This window comes from Diadema antillarum, unplaced genomic scaffold (genome assembly GCF_040938485.1).
Source record: "Diadema antillarum isolate AM-2024a unplaced genomic scaffold, OU_Dant_1.0 scf00000024, whole genome shotgun sequence".
In the NCBI taxonomy this organism is placed as follows: domain Eukaryota; kingdom Metazoa; phylum Echinodermata; class Echinoidea; order Diadematoida; family Diadematidae; genus Diadema; species Diadema antillarum.
The window spans coordinates 3,279,760-3,297,998 of record NW_027270913.1 but is presented as its reverse complement, the minus strand read 5'-3'; the positions used below and the strand labels follow the sequence as shown (position 1 = coordinate 3,297,998).

The 18,239-nt window shown below is 37.4% G+C and overlaps 1 protein-coding gene across 1 annotated transcript; it reads left to right on the top strand.

The window, feature by feature from the left end:
* The first annotated feature begins 33 nt into the window (after positions 1–33).
* LOC139732732 (putative GPI-anchor transamidase) lies at positions 34–15,516 on the top strand. The gene is made up of 9 exons (XM_071643586.1): positions 34–144; positions 4,169–4,222; positions 5,284–5,434; positions 9,483–9,559; positions 10,097–10,305; positions 11,028–11,145; positions 12,123–12,233; positions 13,330–13,596; positions 14,427–15,516. Exons 1-9 carry the CDS (start codon positions 34–36, stop codon positions 14,523–14,525), a joined length of 1,197 nt encoding a protein of 398 aa, XP_071499687.1. The 3' UTR covers positions 14,526–15,516.
* The last annotated feature ends 2,723 nt before the right edge of the window (positions 15,517–18,239 follow it).

Here is an 18,239-nt window from a genome sequence, read left to right as displayed (position 1 = left end):
TCGCTGTCACGTGATTACTGAGCATCACTCAAGATGGCGACCTCCATATTCCCAACTGCTCGTCGGTCTGCGTCGTCTGTGTGCATCGGCGGATTGCTTTTATTGATGCTTTGCTCGACTACGGTCACCGGAAATAGAATTGAGGTAGAGATTGTTGGTTATCACTTTTCAACTCTTAATATCAAAATGTATGATTGTTTTGCTGATGCTGATCTGATGATGCCTGTAAAAATAGTTAAAAACTTAGCTACATTCATCGCCACACTGCACTGTCACCGACACTTGACTGCACTGCCCCGCGGTAGGTGAAGTAGACCACTCAGCTCAGCCCGGCGCGGCGCGGCCGCCCCGGCGCTCAGTGGGCCAGAGAGATACCAAAGTGCGCCAAAAGTCATTTGGGGCACTTGGGATTTTTTAATTTTTGACATGCGCTATTGAGAGGAAATACTTTGAAGAATATTTCATTAAAATATTTAAATCATAAAGGGGTATATCTCCTGCTAGCTCCGGAGACCGCGCCGCAAGGACGCGGCTACCTGGCACAGTGGCAGCTAAGCGCGCGAGCGGGAGCAAAAATCACGAATAACTCCATTGCCACATTCACGGCGACTTCACAAATAAAGCACGGCTAAATTTCTATCATAAACACAGTGACAATAAAAAATGAAATAGACCTATACATTACCTTTTCGACTTGGTTTTTCTCACCCATTTATCTAGAAACTGCAAAATTTTCTACATATTTTAGGAGTAATAAGCGGCCTGCCCTAGTGCAACAGTGGACAGACTTTGCTGCTATATCCATTACTCATTAGTACGCATTACGCATGCTGTCAATGCACTGCACTGCATGCATGCTGTGCGCCTGTGCAAGTGATTGTGAGTTTCAGTGAGCATCGGTGGGCTGAAGATATTCGCATTATAAGACAACATTTTCTTCATCATAAGCAATGAAATGCATCAAACAGTCGCCGAAATTAATCATTTAGGTTTAATCGACCCGTGTAAGTATTCCTAGAAGTTTTTGTTGAAAAATTAAGGAAATACAGCGCCGAAACGGCACCGTTTTGTACAACTCCTCGATCTGAATGCGAAAACGGCACAGCCCCAACGCTGCACGTTGGGGCTGGTCACAGTTAATCTCCTACCTGAAGTAGCAAAATACAACATTTTAAGAGTTTCAAAGCAAATTGTAACCTCTTTAATAAATAAGTAGTAAGATCTAATTTCAACATGTAGTTTTTGAGATATCAACCTGTAATTTCTCCCACATATTTCTCAGAGTTTATTTTACGTTATGAATGCCGTAAAAATGCAAAGAAACTTAATCTTCATGAATATTTTACGGTAAATATCCTTGAAAAGAGGCTGATTATTTGTCTTTTTAATATATCCAAATGAAAAGTTTAGATTTCCACGGATTTCCAACTCAATTCTATTAATAATAAAAAGATAATAGTGAGACTCTTATAAAGCGCTCATTTCTACCTAAAAAAGATACTCAAGGCGCTATAGAACAGAGTATATTACCACCACATTCCCTGATGTTGCCGCTTTAAGCTGATACCAGATTTGGCTGCCACCTTTTGCCACTTTTTGTGTTAGAGCCGATTTTCCGCGGCACATTACATCTATTATGGACCTGGCAGCCGCTTTAGTAATTCTGTTATCATACGGCGCCGCATGAGGGCGGCATTATTTTTGAATTTATAATTTTTTTCTTGCACATTAAAGGCCCAGAAACATGATTAACACTGAATAAGAGGTAAACAGAATTATAAAATACCGGTACATGTATAGGGCTAGTTCCGGCACCTAAAAGACCCCTCTTCCAAAGATAAAAGAGTACATGATTGCACATAGCCAAGGCCATAGCCATATTGTCCATATTGTCATAGCCACTACTGTAAACAAGCTATTCTCTCTGCGATACATACTTGGTACTGTATGGACACCTAAACACTTCGATCCTACTCTTGACATAATTGAATTATGCAGATAGAACGTTATACACCAAAACACTAGATTTTATTCTCATCGGTTACTCTTTGGAAGCAAAGTCTGTTGCTTTCCGGCCGCTCACCAAAGTGTATCGGATCACAGTCTGATGTGATTGGCGAATGTGTCGGTCGACTATCAGGTCAGTGTCGGACATTGCTCGGGTGATCCTCATCGGACGACCTTGCCTCATTGGATCATGCCCAACCTGTCTGACATTGACCTGATAGGCGACCAATACAAGTCGGATTCATCAGACTGTGATCCCATACACTGTGTGGGTTGCTGGAAGCAAAAAAAAAAACTTTGCTTCCGACGACTGACTGATGAGAAAAAAAAAATCCTTGTGGAACGGGGGATGAATTTACAATTTCATATGATAGTGATTCCGATAGATTTTTCATTAAAAAATTTTTTTATTATAGCTTTTTCAAGTAAACTTTCATACACGGCAGACTCATTCGTAGTTGCTAAGTCATAACCTTTCATTTTCCTGATTTTGGTACTGACTTCACAATTTGTTATCTTTCCAGTAAAGTTAGACAAAATGGTTTTTTGAGTGTTGCGCTTGTAAGAATTGATATGGCATAGGCCTAAGGTTATAAAGTAGAGAGATTGATTTTATATCACACATTTATGTCCTGCTAGAATAGAGTGAAGAAATTCACTCAAAAGTATATAAAGCGTACATCATAAACTTAAATATTCTCACTAATTTACCTGGACAACAGTATTATAATTTATTTTACAGTACGTGCGTATAATATGGAACTTCCAGCATGAATTCAATACTTTTAACGAAACCCGAATGTTTATACACTTTATGTGACATAATATGTAGGCATCTTGTATTCAATGGTAAAAAATAAGCAGTGTCAGTGAGTGTGAAAAGATAAATCAACCGCTTTTCAAATTAATCTTCGAAGAAAAAAAAAAACAGCCTAAGATTTGCATTGCTTTATTCGTGATTTACAGACAGATTTTTGGTAGCCAATGAAAAATCAGCATCACAGTGACGTAATTTGAGTTTGAAATTATGTTCAATCAATTCTACGCCCCAAATTACCCCTGGACACCAAATTTGGGTAAAAACAAACCATGGAATATAATTTTGGCGCGCTTTGAGCTCATTCTGGCCAACTGTGCGGCGGCCCTGCCGCCGCACTCCTTACAAAGCACCGACGCAACGGCACCGTTTGCGTGCTGCGCGTATGGTAGCTGGTCGGGGCTGTACACAAGAACACCGTTGTTGAATGTGATATGTTTTGGCCACGAGTCAAGCATGCAAGTAGTCTAGATCTAGTGTGTTTGCAGTAGATGTAGATCCAGAGCCTCACTGGGGCATTGACCCATTGTCACTAATGTCAGTAAGAAAGTGTCAGACTCAGTATCTATAAATTTACTAAAAACTAACATTGAAATGTTAGAACTTCTCTGTTGAGCAGTTTGAAGAAGCCAAGGTAAAATAAGCAATGCAATGGCAGAAATCTACACGTACGTGTACGCAATTAAGTAGCACTTGAAGTCGAAAGTGCACAAAGCACGAATTGCATCCACTCAGGCCTGGCGATACGGTGCAATTAACTCACTGATTATGATAAGACTCAGAGGCCAAAGCTTTTGAATTCATAACGGTCATCGAAGCACTGTGTGGAGCGAAGGACATAAAATCTTCTTTTTTTCCCCTTTTTTTGTAGAGGCTGTTAAAGCCTGCTTTCAGAATTTTAGAATCATCCGTAGATGTCCACAGATATACATTGTAACTAGGTAGGAATATAAATTTGCCTTTAATATTAAACCTACGGTCCTTTCAGGTACACTATACAACAACAATCAACAAAAGAACTCTTGAAATATGAAACACAGTGAAAGCCATTGCTTTTGATTGCAGGTCGTTCCCTATGGACAGCAAGATTCTAGAAATAAAAACTAACAATTATGCAACGCTGCACACTGGCACTGGTCCGATGGTCTCTGACAAGAAAAAACACTTTTGAACTAGTGAAAAATGGAAAAACTGTACTTACTGGTCCAACAAAAAGATCAAAACAGTTGGCTTAGTGTACAGCCCTGAGTTACATCACTTGCTTGAAGTTGTTTTTGTTTCTACATTGTGTTTATTTTGCAAAAAAAAAAAGACAACCTTTTACACTGTTTTTCATATTCACAGGATGAAGCTGAGAAATTTTTCAACAAAGGTCACACAAACAACTGGGCGGTGTTGGTAAGTCTGCTCCAAATTAATGAGGTTGGAAGCAGGCCTATATGTATACATAAACACAACAGTGATCAAATATCTATTCCTCTGCTAAGCTCATGAGTGTAAAAAATAGTAAATTAAATGCTGTGAAGCTTCTCATGATAGTGTACAGGAGCATTTTCATTAAAGAGAGAGTTTCTTTTTTGTTTTGATAATTGGTGATTGCAGTGCTGCAGATCAAAGCTATTCAGACACAACAAAACACTAAAGTCATGTTTACAGTGTTTACATGTTGTAGATCATTTTGTCTTAGAACTGGTATTTTTTGATTATTTTTTTTTCTCCAAGAAGCAACTACCGTGATTGTTTAGCATTTGCACATTATCAAGATTCTGCTGACATACATCCTCCCCCTTGTGTGTACACAGAGTTAAGAGTTAATTTTTTAAAAAATTGACCATATTACTCATGTGATGACAAGGGAGGAAATGATGTACTTCACTTGCATTGAGCATAGTTTTAAAGAAAATTCTACTCGAGAAAATGTGAATTTGATATGTTGAGAGCACTCTTATGTTCAACTAAAGAATGGAAGTATATTCTTGAAAATTGACTCAAAATCATTATAACTTTATGAATATACTGTAATATTTGTTAAGCATTGGTCTGTGGTTTCAGGAGCACAAAAGTTACACAATTTGTCAGCCGCACTAATTTGGTGTCGTATGTGTGATTTCTGATTTAAGTGTATGGTAGATTCATTCCAGTGAAATACAATTTTGCAGTTTTGCAAAGGTGGAATCTCTTTTTGTACATCTATGTAGGATATGTAGAGATGGTTGTACATTATTGTGAATAAAAGTACTTGGTGTGAATGTTCTTGTACAATGCTGTGAAATTTAATCTTTATTGTCTGCATCCAGTCATTGCTTGTAAATTTCATAATTAAGAAAAAAGAACTTAGATGTGAAGTTTGAATTTATTTACCGAAGTATGACTTACCGGTACTCCTTTATGTTTCATCAGGATGTACTTGTCAGTAACAAATATTACCATATATCCTTTGCCCTTTATGTTAATTCCAGGTCTGTACTTCCCGATTTTGGTTCAATTACCGACATGTGGCCAATGCGCTGTCCATCTACCACAGCGTGAAGAGACTTGGTATCCCAGACAGTCAAATTATTCTCATGATTGCTGACGACATGGCCTGCAATGCCCGCAATCCCAGGCCAGGTGAAATCAATAATTCATGGTCACTCACCGTACTCTTTATGTACATTGTGTGAAGGACTACAGTGGACTCCCATTATAACGAAGTCCATGGAACCAGCAGTTTTCTTTCGTTATATCAAAATGTGTGTGTGTTTGTGTGTGTGTGTGTGTATGTGTTTGTCTCAATGATCCATTGATCAAATGATTTAGAAATCCATTCAGTTATAATAGATAAGGTAGTTTTTACGCCTTCACCACGAAGGCATTATTTATTGATACAGTGAGTGATACATATGAGATGTTCAAATCTGGATAATACTAGTGTTTTGTTTTGTTTTGTTTTGTGTTGTTTTACTGGCGAAGTACTGTATACGCTATAATTTTCGCGTACATAAATTTTCGCGAATTGCCGCTGTCACACATTTTCGCGAGTGGTTAAATTCGCGATTGGGGGACCAGAGAAAATATGAAGTGGCAAAGAAAGTGTGAATTTTCAACTTACTAGCAAATAAGAATGATGCTAGTTATACACTGCATGAAAAAAAACTTACCAAACTCTGTGCACTAGTAAGTTAGAATTCAACATTTTTGAAGTGGTTAAGTCCATCGCGCTAGATTTCTGACGAGTGGTCCCCTTGCGATAATGGATTGGCTCTCTACAGTATTCGTAAGTAGACATGGACTTGCTACGTGTATATGTACGTAAACAAGCTTAGCCAGTATGATCGGTAAGCTGTGACATGGTATACTAGTACTAGTACTGAAATGTTCGTATCATCAAGGCAAGGGATTCATTTTGGAAGGTAATATTTTCGCGTGTTGTTAATTTCGCGAATAGCTCCCGACTCGCGAAATTCGCGAAAATAAAACCCCCGCGAAATATATAGCGTATACAGTAGTTGGTGTGTCCAATCCAGAATGTGCCTTTTGCAGAAAATACAATAATTGCTTTATGATGTAGTGAATTGCTTCAATAGGACAAAAAAATGCTTACAGTAATCAAAGAAGATAGCACGTGGAGGGATATTTTTCTCATTCATTGCCTGAATTGGAAGAAGTGGGATTTCAATTTGACTTGTTCAGTGTGATCCATGTACCACATCATATATTTCTGGTCAGAAACTTTATTTTCCATCATGTCCATGGCACTCACTTACAGTCAACACAATTTGTGTTTTAAGACCAGGCGTCCACTAGGGCGCGGACAAGACGCGGACAAGACCCGGAATGCAAATTTTGTATTCCGCACTCCTTCGGCAACCTGTCCGCACGTTCCTGAACGTGTCCGCTCACTGTCCTAAACATGTCCGGGCGTTTCCGCACCTTCGGGAGAGAGAAAAATTTCCGCGTCCAAATTTTGATCGAGACCAAAATTTGGACGCGGAAATGAACTTCCTGACACCTTCGGCGACTTGTCCTGACGATGTGCCTGAGGATGTCCCGCTTGTCCGGAACCCTTCCGCTCCTTCCGCACACGCTCCGGAAAGAATCCCGCGGTGTGGGGAAGCTTCGCGAATGAAAGCGGAAGACACCAGGAATGTTTTAGGACACCGCGGAGCCGATGCGGATCTATATATGCAAGTGTCCGGAACCGATGCGGAAATTTTGTAATCCAGACACGAAAATGTCGACACTTTCCGCGAGCGTAATGCCAATGAAGCGCAAAATGAGTAAGAAGGGAGGCGAGGCCCCCGTGCAAATATCCCTATCACAGGCACACCTTTCGTCTAGTGATGAAGAACAGGTAAATCTAAGGAATTCGGGTCCCAGAAGGCAAAGAAGAAGGTAGTAGAGACTGCGCAAAAAGCAACCAGAAAGAAGTGAAATCAGCCCCCTAACTTCCTAGTACTCAGTAAGTTTATGTTGATTTGATCTTTTCAGAAATTATTTTTCATCTGAGTGACTTTCCTGGTTCCTATTACTTACTATGGTACATTTTCCTTTATGTTGTTTTCGTATTTTATTTGCAAACAAACTAGGTTGTGCCATGTGACAGCCCAGCTGAAAAATCACAAAAGTAGGTGGAAGTACACTCAGAAAAAAAAAACATAGAATTTTTGGCTAAATGTTAATGTATTATATAAACATGACCAAGTTGTTATTCATACGTAAATGCTTTCTAATGATACAACGTATCAGAACAAAAGACAAATTCATTGCACTAAAATGCATGAATTCAATTGCAAAGATATACCTGTGGTCTCATTACAATGTAATATCTTTGAAGCCCAAAATAACAATGAAAGCTAAAGATAATACCAATTCAAAATTCAAGTGATATGAGAGAAAAAGCAATAAATCATGAACTCGAAAAAATGTTAAATTTCTTCTTTTTTTTTGCTGAGTGTATATATTTAAGTACACATTAAGCATCACAAAGCATTTCAGAAATATTCTTTACCTGAATGATTTTCGTATTTGTTATTAATTAATAATTTTATCTTCTCTTTTTGTTTTAGTTGCAAATAAACTCGATTGTCCAATTTGACAGCCCCGCTGAACCCCCCCCCCAAAAAAAAGTAAATTAAAGAGTTATAGGTTAAAATATTTCCCCATTTTTACACTTCATTGACAATAGGCTACTAAGCTCTAAGCATGAAAAAAAAAAAACATCTCGGACTTGAATCATTGCAAATTGTTTAAAAGTGATCAAAATAAGAGAGAGTTAGAGATGAACAAGGGTAAAAATGAGAGAAAGAAAAAAAAATTAATGATTAGGATCATTTTGGCATGCTCTGCGGATGTATCAGACAAAACATGTATATACTTCACGATGGATAAAGCACAGGTCTAAAAAAAAGGGAATAAAGAATATATAAGTTACAAAACTGCAACAAATTTCATGCTGTATTCACCAACGGTTTATTTCTTGTGAAGAAATAAACCGTTGGTGAATACAGCATGAACTTTGTTGCAGTTTTGTTACTTATCTTTTTATCTTGCCAACATATATATATATATATATATATATATATATATATATATATATATGTACATACATACATCTACATCTTATGTATATTATTATGTATATATACATATGGTTCAAAAAGTTTGCGAATATCATCCATGTGACTGTAGGCAGAGAAGAGATTGTTCTCCCAGATGAGACAAATAAAAAAAAAAGAGTCTTCAGCCGACATGCAGACAATCCTATTCTTCGACTTTCGGTGGTCACATTTATAAAATAATGTTGACCAATCATATCAATATAATATCAGCAGCTACTGCGGAAACACAACAAGGGGCATCAATGACGGCTAGCAGTCAAATGAGGAAAAGTCAAAGTCAGCGCCAAATTTATACCTTTCCATTTTCCTGTATTGTCCGCAGTTTGTCCGCATGCCTAACTTGTGTTGTCCGGAAGGCATCCTGATTGTCCGCGTTCATTCCTGGTGTAATCCTAGATGTTTCCGCTCTGCCCGGCTACGATTAGCATATTCCGCGCTCTTCCGGAGTGATTCCTAGGAATGTCCGCAGTCAGTCCGCGGACAGTCCGCGGACAGTCCGCGGACAGTCCTAGGAATGTCCCAGGACAAGCCGATTCACAAAGTTATTCCGCGTCTGTCGCGGACAGGATGCCGAAATGACAAAATTTGCTTCCGCAACCCTTCCGGGGCTTGTCCGCGCCCAAGTGGACGTCCGCCCTAAGAGAATAAAAAAAAAGATGGAACCTTTAGACTTATTTTAAATGCTCGTAAAATTTCAAGTACTATTAGATTGTGACTGCTGCCTTTGTTATACTTGGTGTTTACGTGCAATAGTGCCTTCCTGCAATAATCCCTTTATGCAAATATATATCAGTAGTTTGCGTTTTGTCTTGTTTTGATTTGTTTTGTTTTGTTTTGTTCTATTTTTATTGTGTCATAATTGTTACTTTTCACAAGGGAGAAGCCTTGACAGGTCAATAGCCTTTGCTTCTTCCTCCACACCCTGTATTGCATATGATTGACATGTTGTCATGTATTGTTAATTCTTCTTTACCAGTTGTGCAAGTTGTACAAGTTTATTTCAAGCATATAAGAACTAAGTAATCACTAATTGATTTTCTGCATTGTTCCACTTCCAGCTGCTGTTTTCAACAATGCAAAACAGCATATCAATGTATATGGGGATGACATTGAGGTGGATTACAGAGGATATGAGGTAAGTATTTACATCGATACATGTAGATTTGATATGTTTTTGCCTCACCTTGGAGGATTGTGTCTCATACTATGAAAGGCAACATGAGCTACAAGGGAGCATTACATCTGTATATATCCTTGTTACGAGCAGGTACTCTGGCAAGGGTGATACTGATGATGAGGGTATTAAGGTGATCAGATAGTAGTGTTGCTGTTCCATTTCTTTGAGGAGTTGATGGAGTCTGAATGTGTGGTTTCTTGCTGTGTCTTGAGTTTGTAAAATTTGTACTCCTGTCATTTGGTCAATCTTGCTTTCTTTCTCACACCTTTTGTGCTGCTTCCAATCATCAATCATCACCTCTCTCTGATATTCAATCTTCATTAAGAAAGAACATTCTGATTGCAACTCTGCAGTCCTGATATGTAAGGAGAAACAATGAAATTCTCATGTAATTTCAAAGAAAAATCTAAGCAAGTCAAGAAAGGGCCAAATAAATAGGCTCTTTTCAGTAATGTAACAAAAAGTGATATTTTGTGCAATTTTGCCTCCTTGAAGGTAACATTTGAGAATTTCATTCGAGTGCTGACCGGGCGCCTGCCGCCAAGCACCCCACGGTCCAAGCGTCTGCTGACCGATGACCGGAGCAACGTCCTGGTGTACATGACTGGTCACGGTGGCGATGGATTTCTCAAATTTCAGGATGCTGAGGAGATCAGTAGCATCGAGCTGGCCGATGCTTTCCAGCAGATGTGGAAGAAGAGCAGGTGAGGGTGTCCCGGTGTGGTTGAATTCTACGACAATTTGTTGCTAGGCAACAGTGCAGTAATGTTGCTGTTCAGCCTCATGCATAAATAAACCATCAAAATCATCTCAAGCACATACATGTACCTCAGGGGGAAAAAAAATCAGCCATGATTTTTATTTTTTTGAGTGTGACTTTCACTCTGCAATGACTTATCCCAATTCATGGGAGTACAATTTATGTGAGACATAGTGCATGGAAACTTGCTGCACTGAAGCAGAGGATATAGATCTGTTTGAGTGCATCTGAGTTACATCTGATTATTAGGTAAGGACTGTTTTGGGCTTTCATTTGAAATGTAAGACAGGTTGTACCCTGGCTCAGGAATCTAAAAAAAAATGTCATTGAACTATATGTAATAAAAAACAAGTTATACTATACCGCTTTGAATAGTTTTTGTTAGTAATAATAATGATGATGATAATAATAATAATAATAATAATAATAATAATAATAATAATAATAATAATAATAATAATGATAATAACAACACTAATAACAATAATAATAATTATTATAATAATAATAATACATTACGTTTGTAATGCGCTTAAAACAATGTTGTTGTTGTTGTTGATGGAAATAGATAACTATTAAATTGGATTGAAATACAGGTGAAATTTTAGAATTGTGAGAGAATAGATCCAGTAATTGAATGACACATTCTTAAACTCTCCTTTCCAGGTACCATGAATTGTTGTTCATCGTTGACACCTGCCAAGCTGTCTCCATGTACAAGTATTTCTACTCGCCCAACATTATCGGCATAGGTAGCAGCCAGGTTGGCGAGGATTCACTGTCAGTGAGTATCTCATGGTTTATACATTAATGGATCTCTTGCAACCCCCCCCCCCCCCCCCCCCCCTTCTCATTCATAATGTACTCTTCTCATTCTTATGTTTTCACTATGTACATATATCACCCTTCCTTTGTGTTGGGTTTGATGTAAAGTGTATTGTTTGCCTGTTGGGTAATTTTAGCCAAAGCAAAATGGTACTTTGCATATAATCAGGAGTGATTCTAAATTGCTTGTTAAACCCAGACAATTTGTCTATTTTTATGGGGCTCACTAGTAATGAATTGGATTAAAATGCTGAGACATACAAAGTGAATTAGGGTGGGATTCTGTGCATCATATCATGTCTAAATTCTATTACATAGATGACATGATATTGACATTTAAAGGACCAACTGGAGAGGAATAAATGTTTGATAAGACACCAATGTGTATGAAACTCACAATTGTGCTGTCTTTCTGTGATTTCTGTCCTGGTAATTCAGAAATAAGTCATGCTAGTTCTAAACGTTTGGCTTTAATGCAAATTCGCTTAAGGTTCATTCTGTCTTTGTGTGTGAGATTTGTGAAGAGTCAAGATATACAGGGCTTAACATTAGCTGTGGCCTGATGACACTATGAATTGATGTTGGGCCACTAATTAAAAAAGAAAGAAAGAGAGAGTAAAAAATAAATTATGTTTCCTTTTATTTTGGGCCACCAAAATGTAAATTTTAAAGATTTTAGTGGACTGAATGGGCAACCAGACCAAGACAGTGAGCATTGAGCCCAAATGCTGAATGCACACTGATATCTACTAAATTGCCATTATAAAATCTATATCGATGCCAACTATTGAAGATATCAAGACACGTCAAGTCATTATTGTAGTAACACATCTTCACAGATTGCCATTATGCACTTGTAGTTAGAGCAGACACTTGTTGTCTGTATGTGCTCCCCCAAACAGTTCATGTATTCATCAACTTGTCTTCCACACACAGCATCACCATGATTCAGCCATTGGTGTCTACATCATTGATAGATACACATACTATGTGCTGGAGTTCTTAGAGAAAATGACACCATCAAGCCAGAAGACCATGGATGATTTTGTGAGTATGATACATTTTTGCAGTTAATGAAGCTGGTTTCTTTTGTGCAATATGTCATTTTGAAACCGTACATTAAAGTTACATCTACTTTCCACGAGGTAACTCCAGAATGAGGTAACTTCAGAATTGATGATGTGTGGGATGAAGTGGAATATACATGCAGTTTGGTCTTGTCCAAGTTACTGACGGGATTTCTTTTTCTTTTCTTTTTCTTTTTCTTAGATGTTACTATGCATGTATAGTGCTGGCAACTTGTTTACTGTAAAACAAGGAATTTTCGCATGCATTTTAATTTCGCGAATTTCGCGAGTGCCAAAATTCGCGAAATTAAAATGCACGCGAAAGTTTTTGTCTACACTACATGCATTGAACGCCAGTGACAATTCGCGAAAATTTCATGCCACGAAAAAGACTGTCGGCTCCAATTCGTGAAAATTTCATGCCGCGAATATATCATGTTTTACAGTATTATGAAATGGTGGCATGCATTCATCCTTGCCATTTTTGGTACACTGACATTTGGTACTTCGCCATTACACTGAATTTTGAAGTTTAATACTGCAATTGCAAAGAAGTTGCATTTTCATTGAACATAGCTATAATTAACTTGATAAACAGAAGATATCCTCTAAAACATAAAGTAATTTAATGATAATCAGCTACTGCTGCCTACTAGGCAAAGCAAAGGCTTGTTGTGTCAACTCTCTGCCAATTATTTGTGTTAAATTCTGCATCACATTTCTCTTTGAAACATGAATCATGTGGGGTAAGTTTCAACTGAATGCAGGCCGCAACATTATGGCAACATTGTATCCTCATTACTAACCTACTTTGTTGGACACGTTTGATGCTATTGTCAATGTACAGGTAAGGATTCCAGGTTAGATAAGACAAGCTAATGACATCAGATTGAAAAAGTAAAAATCATGATATTGAGTACTATTTGTCTGGATGGTAAAAATATTGATTTTGATGCAGATGTGCTGTGGTTTTAAAATGGAAAAGCATTCACCTGTTTGCAGATTGTTTGATAGTAGCAAGAGTGATGTAGTGACTGAAATGATTGAAATCAGATGGTTTTGCTTCTTTTGCACAGTTCAAGGTTTGTCCCCAGCGAGTGTGCAAATCAACACCAGGAGTTCGGGCAGACCTGTTCCAGAGGGACCCCAAGAAGACCCTCGTCACCGACTTCTTTGGCAGCGTGCGAAACGTGGAGGTCTCCATGGCGAGACTCAACCTCTCCGGCATTGCATTGTCTAGGGAAGGGGACAGCATTCAAAAGGAGGAGAGCAAGATAGGTGGAAAGAAGCTGGCTTACGTGTCTCAGTTTCCCGACGAGGCTTTAAAGATCAGCCCAGACAAGGTGAGAGTCATGGTTGAACACATGGTCAAAGTTCGTGAACTGTGACCTGACCACCTACTGAAGTAAATTGTTGACAGGTAGAGAAACAGAATTGATAGAGCAAAAATGTCTGCCCTCAGCATATATGTGTATATACAGTATATTAAAAAAAAGCGAACAATAGGATTTCTGCAGTGATAACTTTTAATATGATTAAACTCTCTGAATGCAATTTCAGGGTCTAAAAATAAAACATCATACCTGTATATTGCAGAAAACCCCATTCAATTTAGAGAAGTGGTCACAGAGAAATGTGAATCATTGTAAAGCATATTATAGGTCTGTTTCTTTGAAAGTTTACCACTTGGATGCTCTTGGAACTGCATATAAATGTGTGAAAACAATGGACAGAACTTAGACGGAAGGGATTCCTGAAAATAAAAAATGCTTTACAAAGATCCTCATTTCTCTTTGACCACTGAAGCAAATGGGATAGGGTCCTCTGTAAGATGTGGGTGGTAAGTTAAAGTTTCATACCCTGCAATTGTATGTGGATTGATTTACTATTTTTAAAGTTATCTTTGCAGAGGGTCCTGTTGTAATTTTTTTTTTTGGTCATACGGTATATCATTATATGTATATGTTAGACATTAGTCTTATTTACAGGGGGAAAGCAGTACCCTTTGGTTGCCTCATGTGAAACATGTACAATTGTATTCATCAAATTGATTTCACTTTATCGTCTTTATCTTGATGGGTTTGTGCTGTGGCAGGTATTTTAGAATAGCAAAGCTTGAGAAGTTTTGTAATTTGTAATTCATTTCTTTTCTCTCTCTGTGTTCTTACTGCAGGAAAAAAGTGGGACAAAGTTCTCATTTCTCTTTGTCATTGCCAGCAGTGCATTTGTTGGACTAGCGGGAGTGGCCTTGTTCACACGGACACTTTCGTGACACATCGAGTGTGGAGCAATGCAATATGATTGAAATTAGTGAGAGGATACAGCTGGTGTGAGATGACATAAAAGAGAAGCCGTTCTGATAGTGGAATTTCTTCATGTTTTGGAGGGGTCAACTGTCTCGGTACATGCACAAATACAAAGGAGTGTGAGTTTTGATCATCTGTTAACCACAACTTGTAGCAGTATTGGGAGTTGGCATATCCCTATGGTATGGAAGCTATGAAGGTGTCAAAACACTGCAAAAGTGAAGCAGTATTTAGAAAAGATTTTCGCAAGAGTGAAGATGAGAAGCGACAGCCATACAATCAACAGGTGCTTGGCAGCAGTGAGATAGTGAGAAGACATTTTACATAACGTCCCTGACATTCCTACTTCTTAAGAACTTGAGCAACTCTCTGAGTGTGCAGCAGAAAGAAATGGTGCCTGAGGGTGAATCTTTATGTATATTTTGATCTGTTGAAAGACATATTTCTGAAAGTACCTGTGAATTTGTAATTTCAGTGTGACCATTGATGTGTGAGAGTAGCTTGTTCATCAGTGTTTATGTACCTACTGAGGTTGTGACTTAAAATGTTACAGTAATGTGACATGCTACATAGCCCTTACATTTGTGACTTCTAAACCAAATTATGTACTTTAGTAAAAAGAAATCCCATGCCTAATCCATGAATAGGCAAAAAGTTTGGCAGAGTTGAAAAACTAAACTGCCCTACTTTGGCAAAAGGAAGCAAGTGTCATACCATCCGAATTTGACTTATTGATGTTTCCATAATTCACATAATGAGCTCTTCTTCCAGGCTAAATTTCATGCAGAAACACTAATCCTACTAAAAGATATGTTAGATAAGACTTCTTGATAGTCCATTGACGTCAGTTTAAATGACAGACACATTTTGCTCTTTTACGAGAAATGTCGCTTTTGTCACTTGCTTCCTTTTTGCCAAAGTAGGGCAGAATAACAGAAAAAGATACATGATAAAAGAACGAATGATTAATAAAAATTTGAGGAATTTAACATTTTCCATGTTGACATTGCATTGAAGTACAAACAATGCCATTATGTTTGTAGACTGTTTATGTACTTTTGTAAAAAGAAATCTCATGCCTAATCCATGAATTGACAAAAAGTTTGGCAGAGTTGATAAACTTTAACAGAAAGGGTACATAACAAAAAAATGAATGATTAATAAAAATTTGAGGAATTTAGCATGTCCATATTGACATTGCATTGAAGTACAAACAATGCCTTATGTTTGTAGGCTGCATTATGAAGTTTACCAACAATATACAAGATGATATTCATTCTAGTTACAGGCTGTATTAGATTTTTGTGGTCAAGTGAAATCTTACACCTTGTATAATATGAGGTACATAATCTAGCCGATGATTTATTGAGTCAAATCACCAAGACAGGGAAAAATCCAGAAAGTGACCCTAGAAGCACAATGCTTGCAGCGGTACGGAATTTTGATTATCCATGGAGCATAGTTTAAAGAAGTTACAGAAAAAAGAAAGTAGGCTCACCAATGCTACACATTGTAGACATTTTGCATATGATAGAAGGTTTTATCTTCTACATAAGTGAGTTCAAACTTTAGATCAAGTTTGAAAAAACAACAACAAAAAACACATTTTTGCAGTATGTTTTTTCTGAAATCATTAACATGTCAGTATTTTTTTTTAATTGTCTTTTATGCCATCTTCAGTTTTATCAATAACATGAGGGTAATGTTTAAAGTGAAATCTCCTGTGTAGAAAGACAGTAAGCCAGGTTTTCATTGCACATACAGTAATCCTTTTCCAGAAATGCATTGGGTTTTTTTTTTCCAAGCCTTTAACAGTGATACAATACCAAGTTTGACATCTGGGTTTTCAACTGTGATCATTCATTGCAGGGAATCGGAACAGTAGGACTAAATTGGAACATAATATAATGGCCATTACACTTCCTTTGGTTACTGAGAGCTACATTTAGTATTTTTCAAATGAAGTAAAATGTGCATTTCTCTCATAATTAAAATTGTTGTTGATTTAAGATGAAAAAGCTTTTCGATTATATGGTTTGAATGACATGAATTTGCAATTTGCTTTGCAAAATCTTATTGCCTTTTAACATTTTATTTTATTCCAGTTGCTCTTCAAATTCATGGCAATACTGGACAATTTTCTTATTCATCAAATACAGTGTACTATGTGAAAGTTTGAAAGATTGTTTCCTTGAAAACCCCTAGCATTGCCTTGCCTAGACATGATGTGATGTGTTGATTTAATTGGATGTATTTCAGATTTAAAACAGTTTCTTTCTTTGTTGTTAAGAAATGAAATTAGTGAAGTTTAATTTGTTATCTTATTTTGTTGAGAATTTAAAAGGTTTTTTTTTTTCTGTGTCACAATCTTCAATTTTTATATCATGCCACACATTGCCATGAATGTAGCACTCTGGCTTGTCGCTTTGATGAGTATACAGTTGAAGCAATGGTAATGTGAGTTGCACACCGAATATCATTGGAAAGAGCCAAATTTGTAGATGGACATCTGTAATGAAGTAGTCCACCTTGTCCCAATTCCATATGGAATTTTTTAATAGTTGTTATTGAATAAAGAAATGAAATGGCTGTAGCTTATTGGCTGTTGTGTATATGTTACTATGGCAACTGCAACTATGATTCTAAAGCAACAGTTCTTCATGAAGCAAAAGTCCATCTGTTCAAAGGAAAACTCTGTCCTATTGTGTCTTCATATTCTTCACATTAAGTGCATTATTAAAGACACTGGTAATCACACAGTGGAAGTGATAAAACATATAAAACATGAAAAAGTGCATTGATATGAAATCCAGTGTATGAATGTTCTTATTTCAGGACAGAACAATGATATCCATATGCAGCGTCTCTTGAAAGTACAAATTAATTAGGTGGTGGGGAATGATTACACTGTAGAAAAAGAAATTTTGGTAGCATTGCAACAACGATTGTGATATTATTTTCATAGAGTGAATTCTAAGGGAAGAGATTTCTTGAGTGGGGTAGACGAAATGAAATCACTCGTGAAAGCTGATTTGAAGATACATGTGTGGAATAAGAATGATTACGTTGTACATGTAGAGTGACTGGTAGCTGCAATGATGGAGGTGATGTTGAGAGTGAAAGTGATGTTGATGAGGATGAAGGTGGCTGATGGCAGTTGTGATGATGGTATTGGTGATGATGCCAATGATGATGATGATAATGATCATCTTGCTGATGGTGATGATGATTATACAGTGATGCATGGTTGGGTAAGTAACGGTGATGGGGTCATGATAGTGATAAGCTGATAATGAAGATGATCATGTAGTGAATAGGATTAATTTGGTGGGGATGATTTTGGTGGTTGTGATACAGATTCTCCTGCTAATGATGATTTGATATGTAGTCATTGCTGTTGCAGGCATGCATTTTTATTCTATTATCATTATCATTATTATTATTATTATTACTACTACTACTACTACTACTACTACTACCATTGTCATTACTATTATTTTTTTTTAAAATTATTTTTTTCCCATAAATCGACAGCCAGCAGACTCGTGCAGTCATTTAGTCACAATACAGGATCTTTACGCCATGGAAGCTTAAGGATGCCATCACGAAGACGTGATTCCTCACCATTCGACCTTTTAGGGTCTGAGAGAAGAAGAGAATGAGATATTGATCTTCCTGGT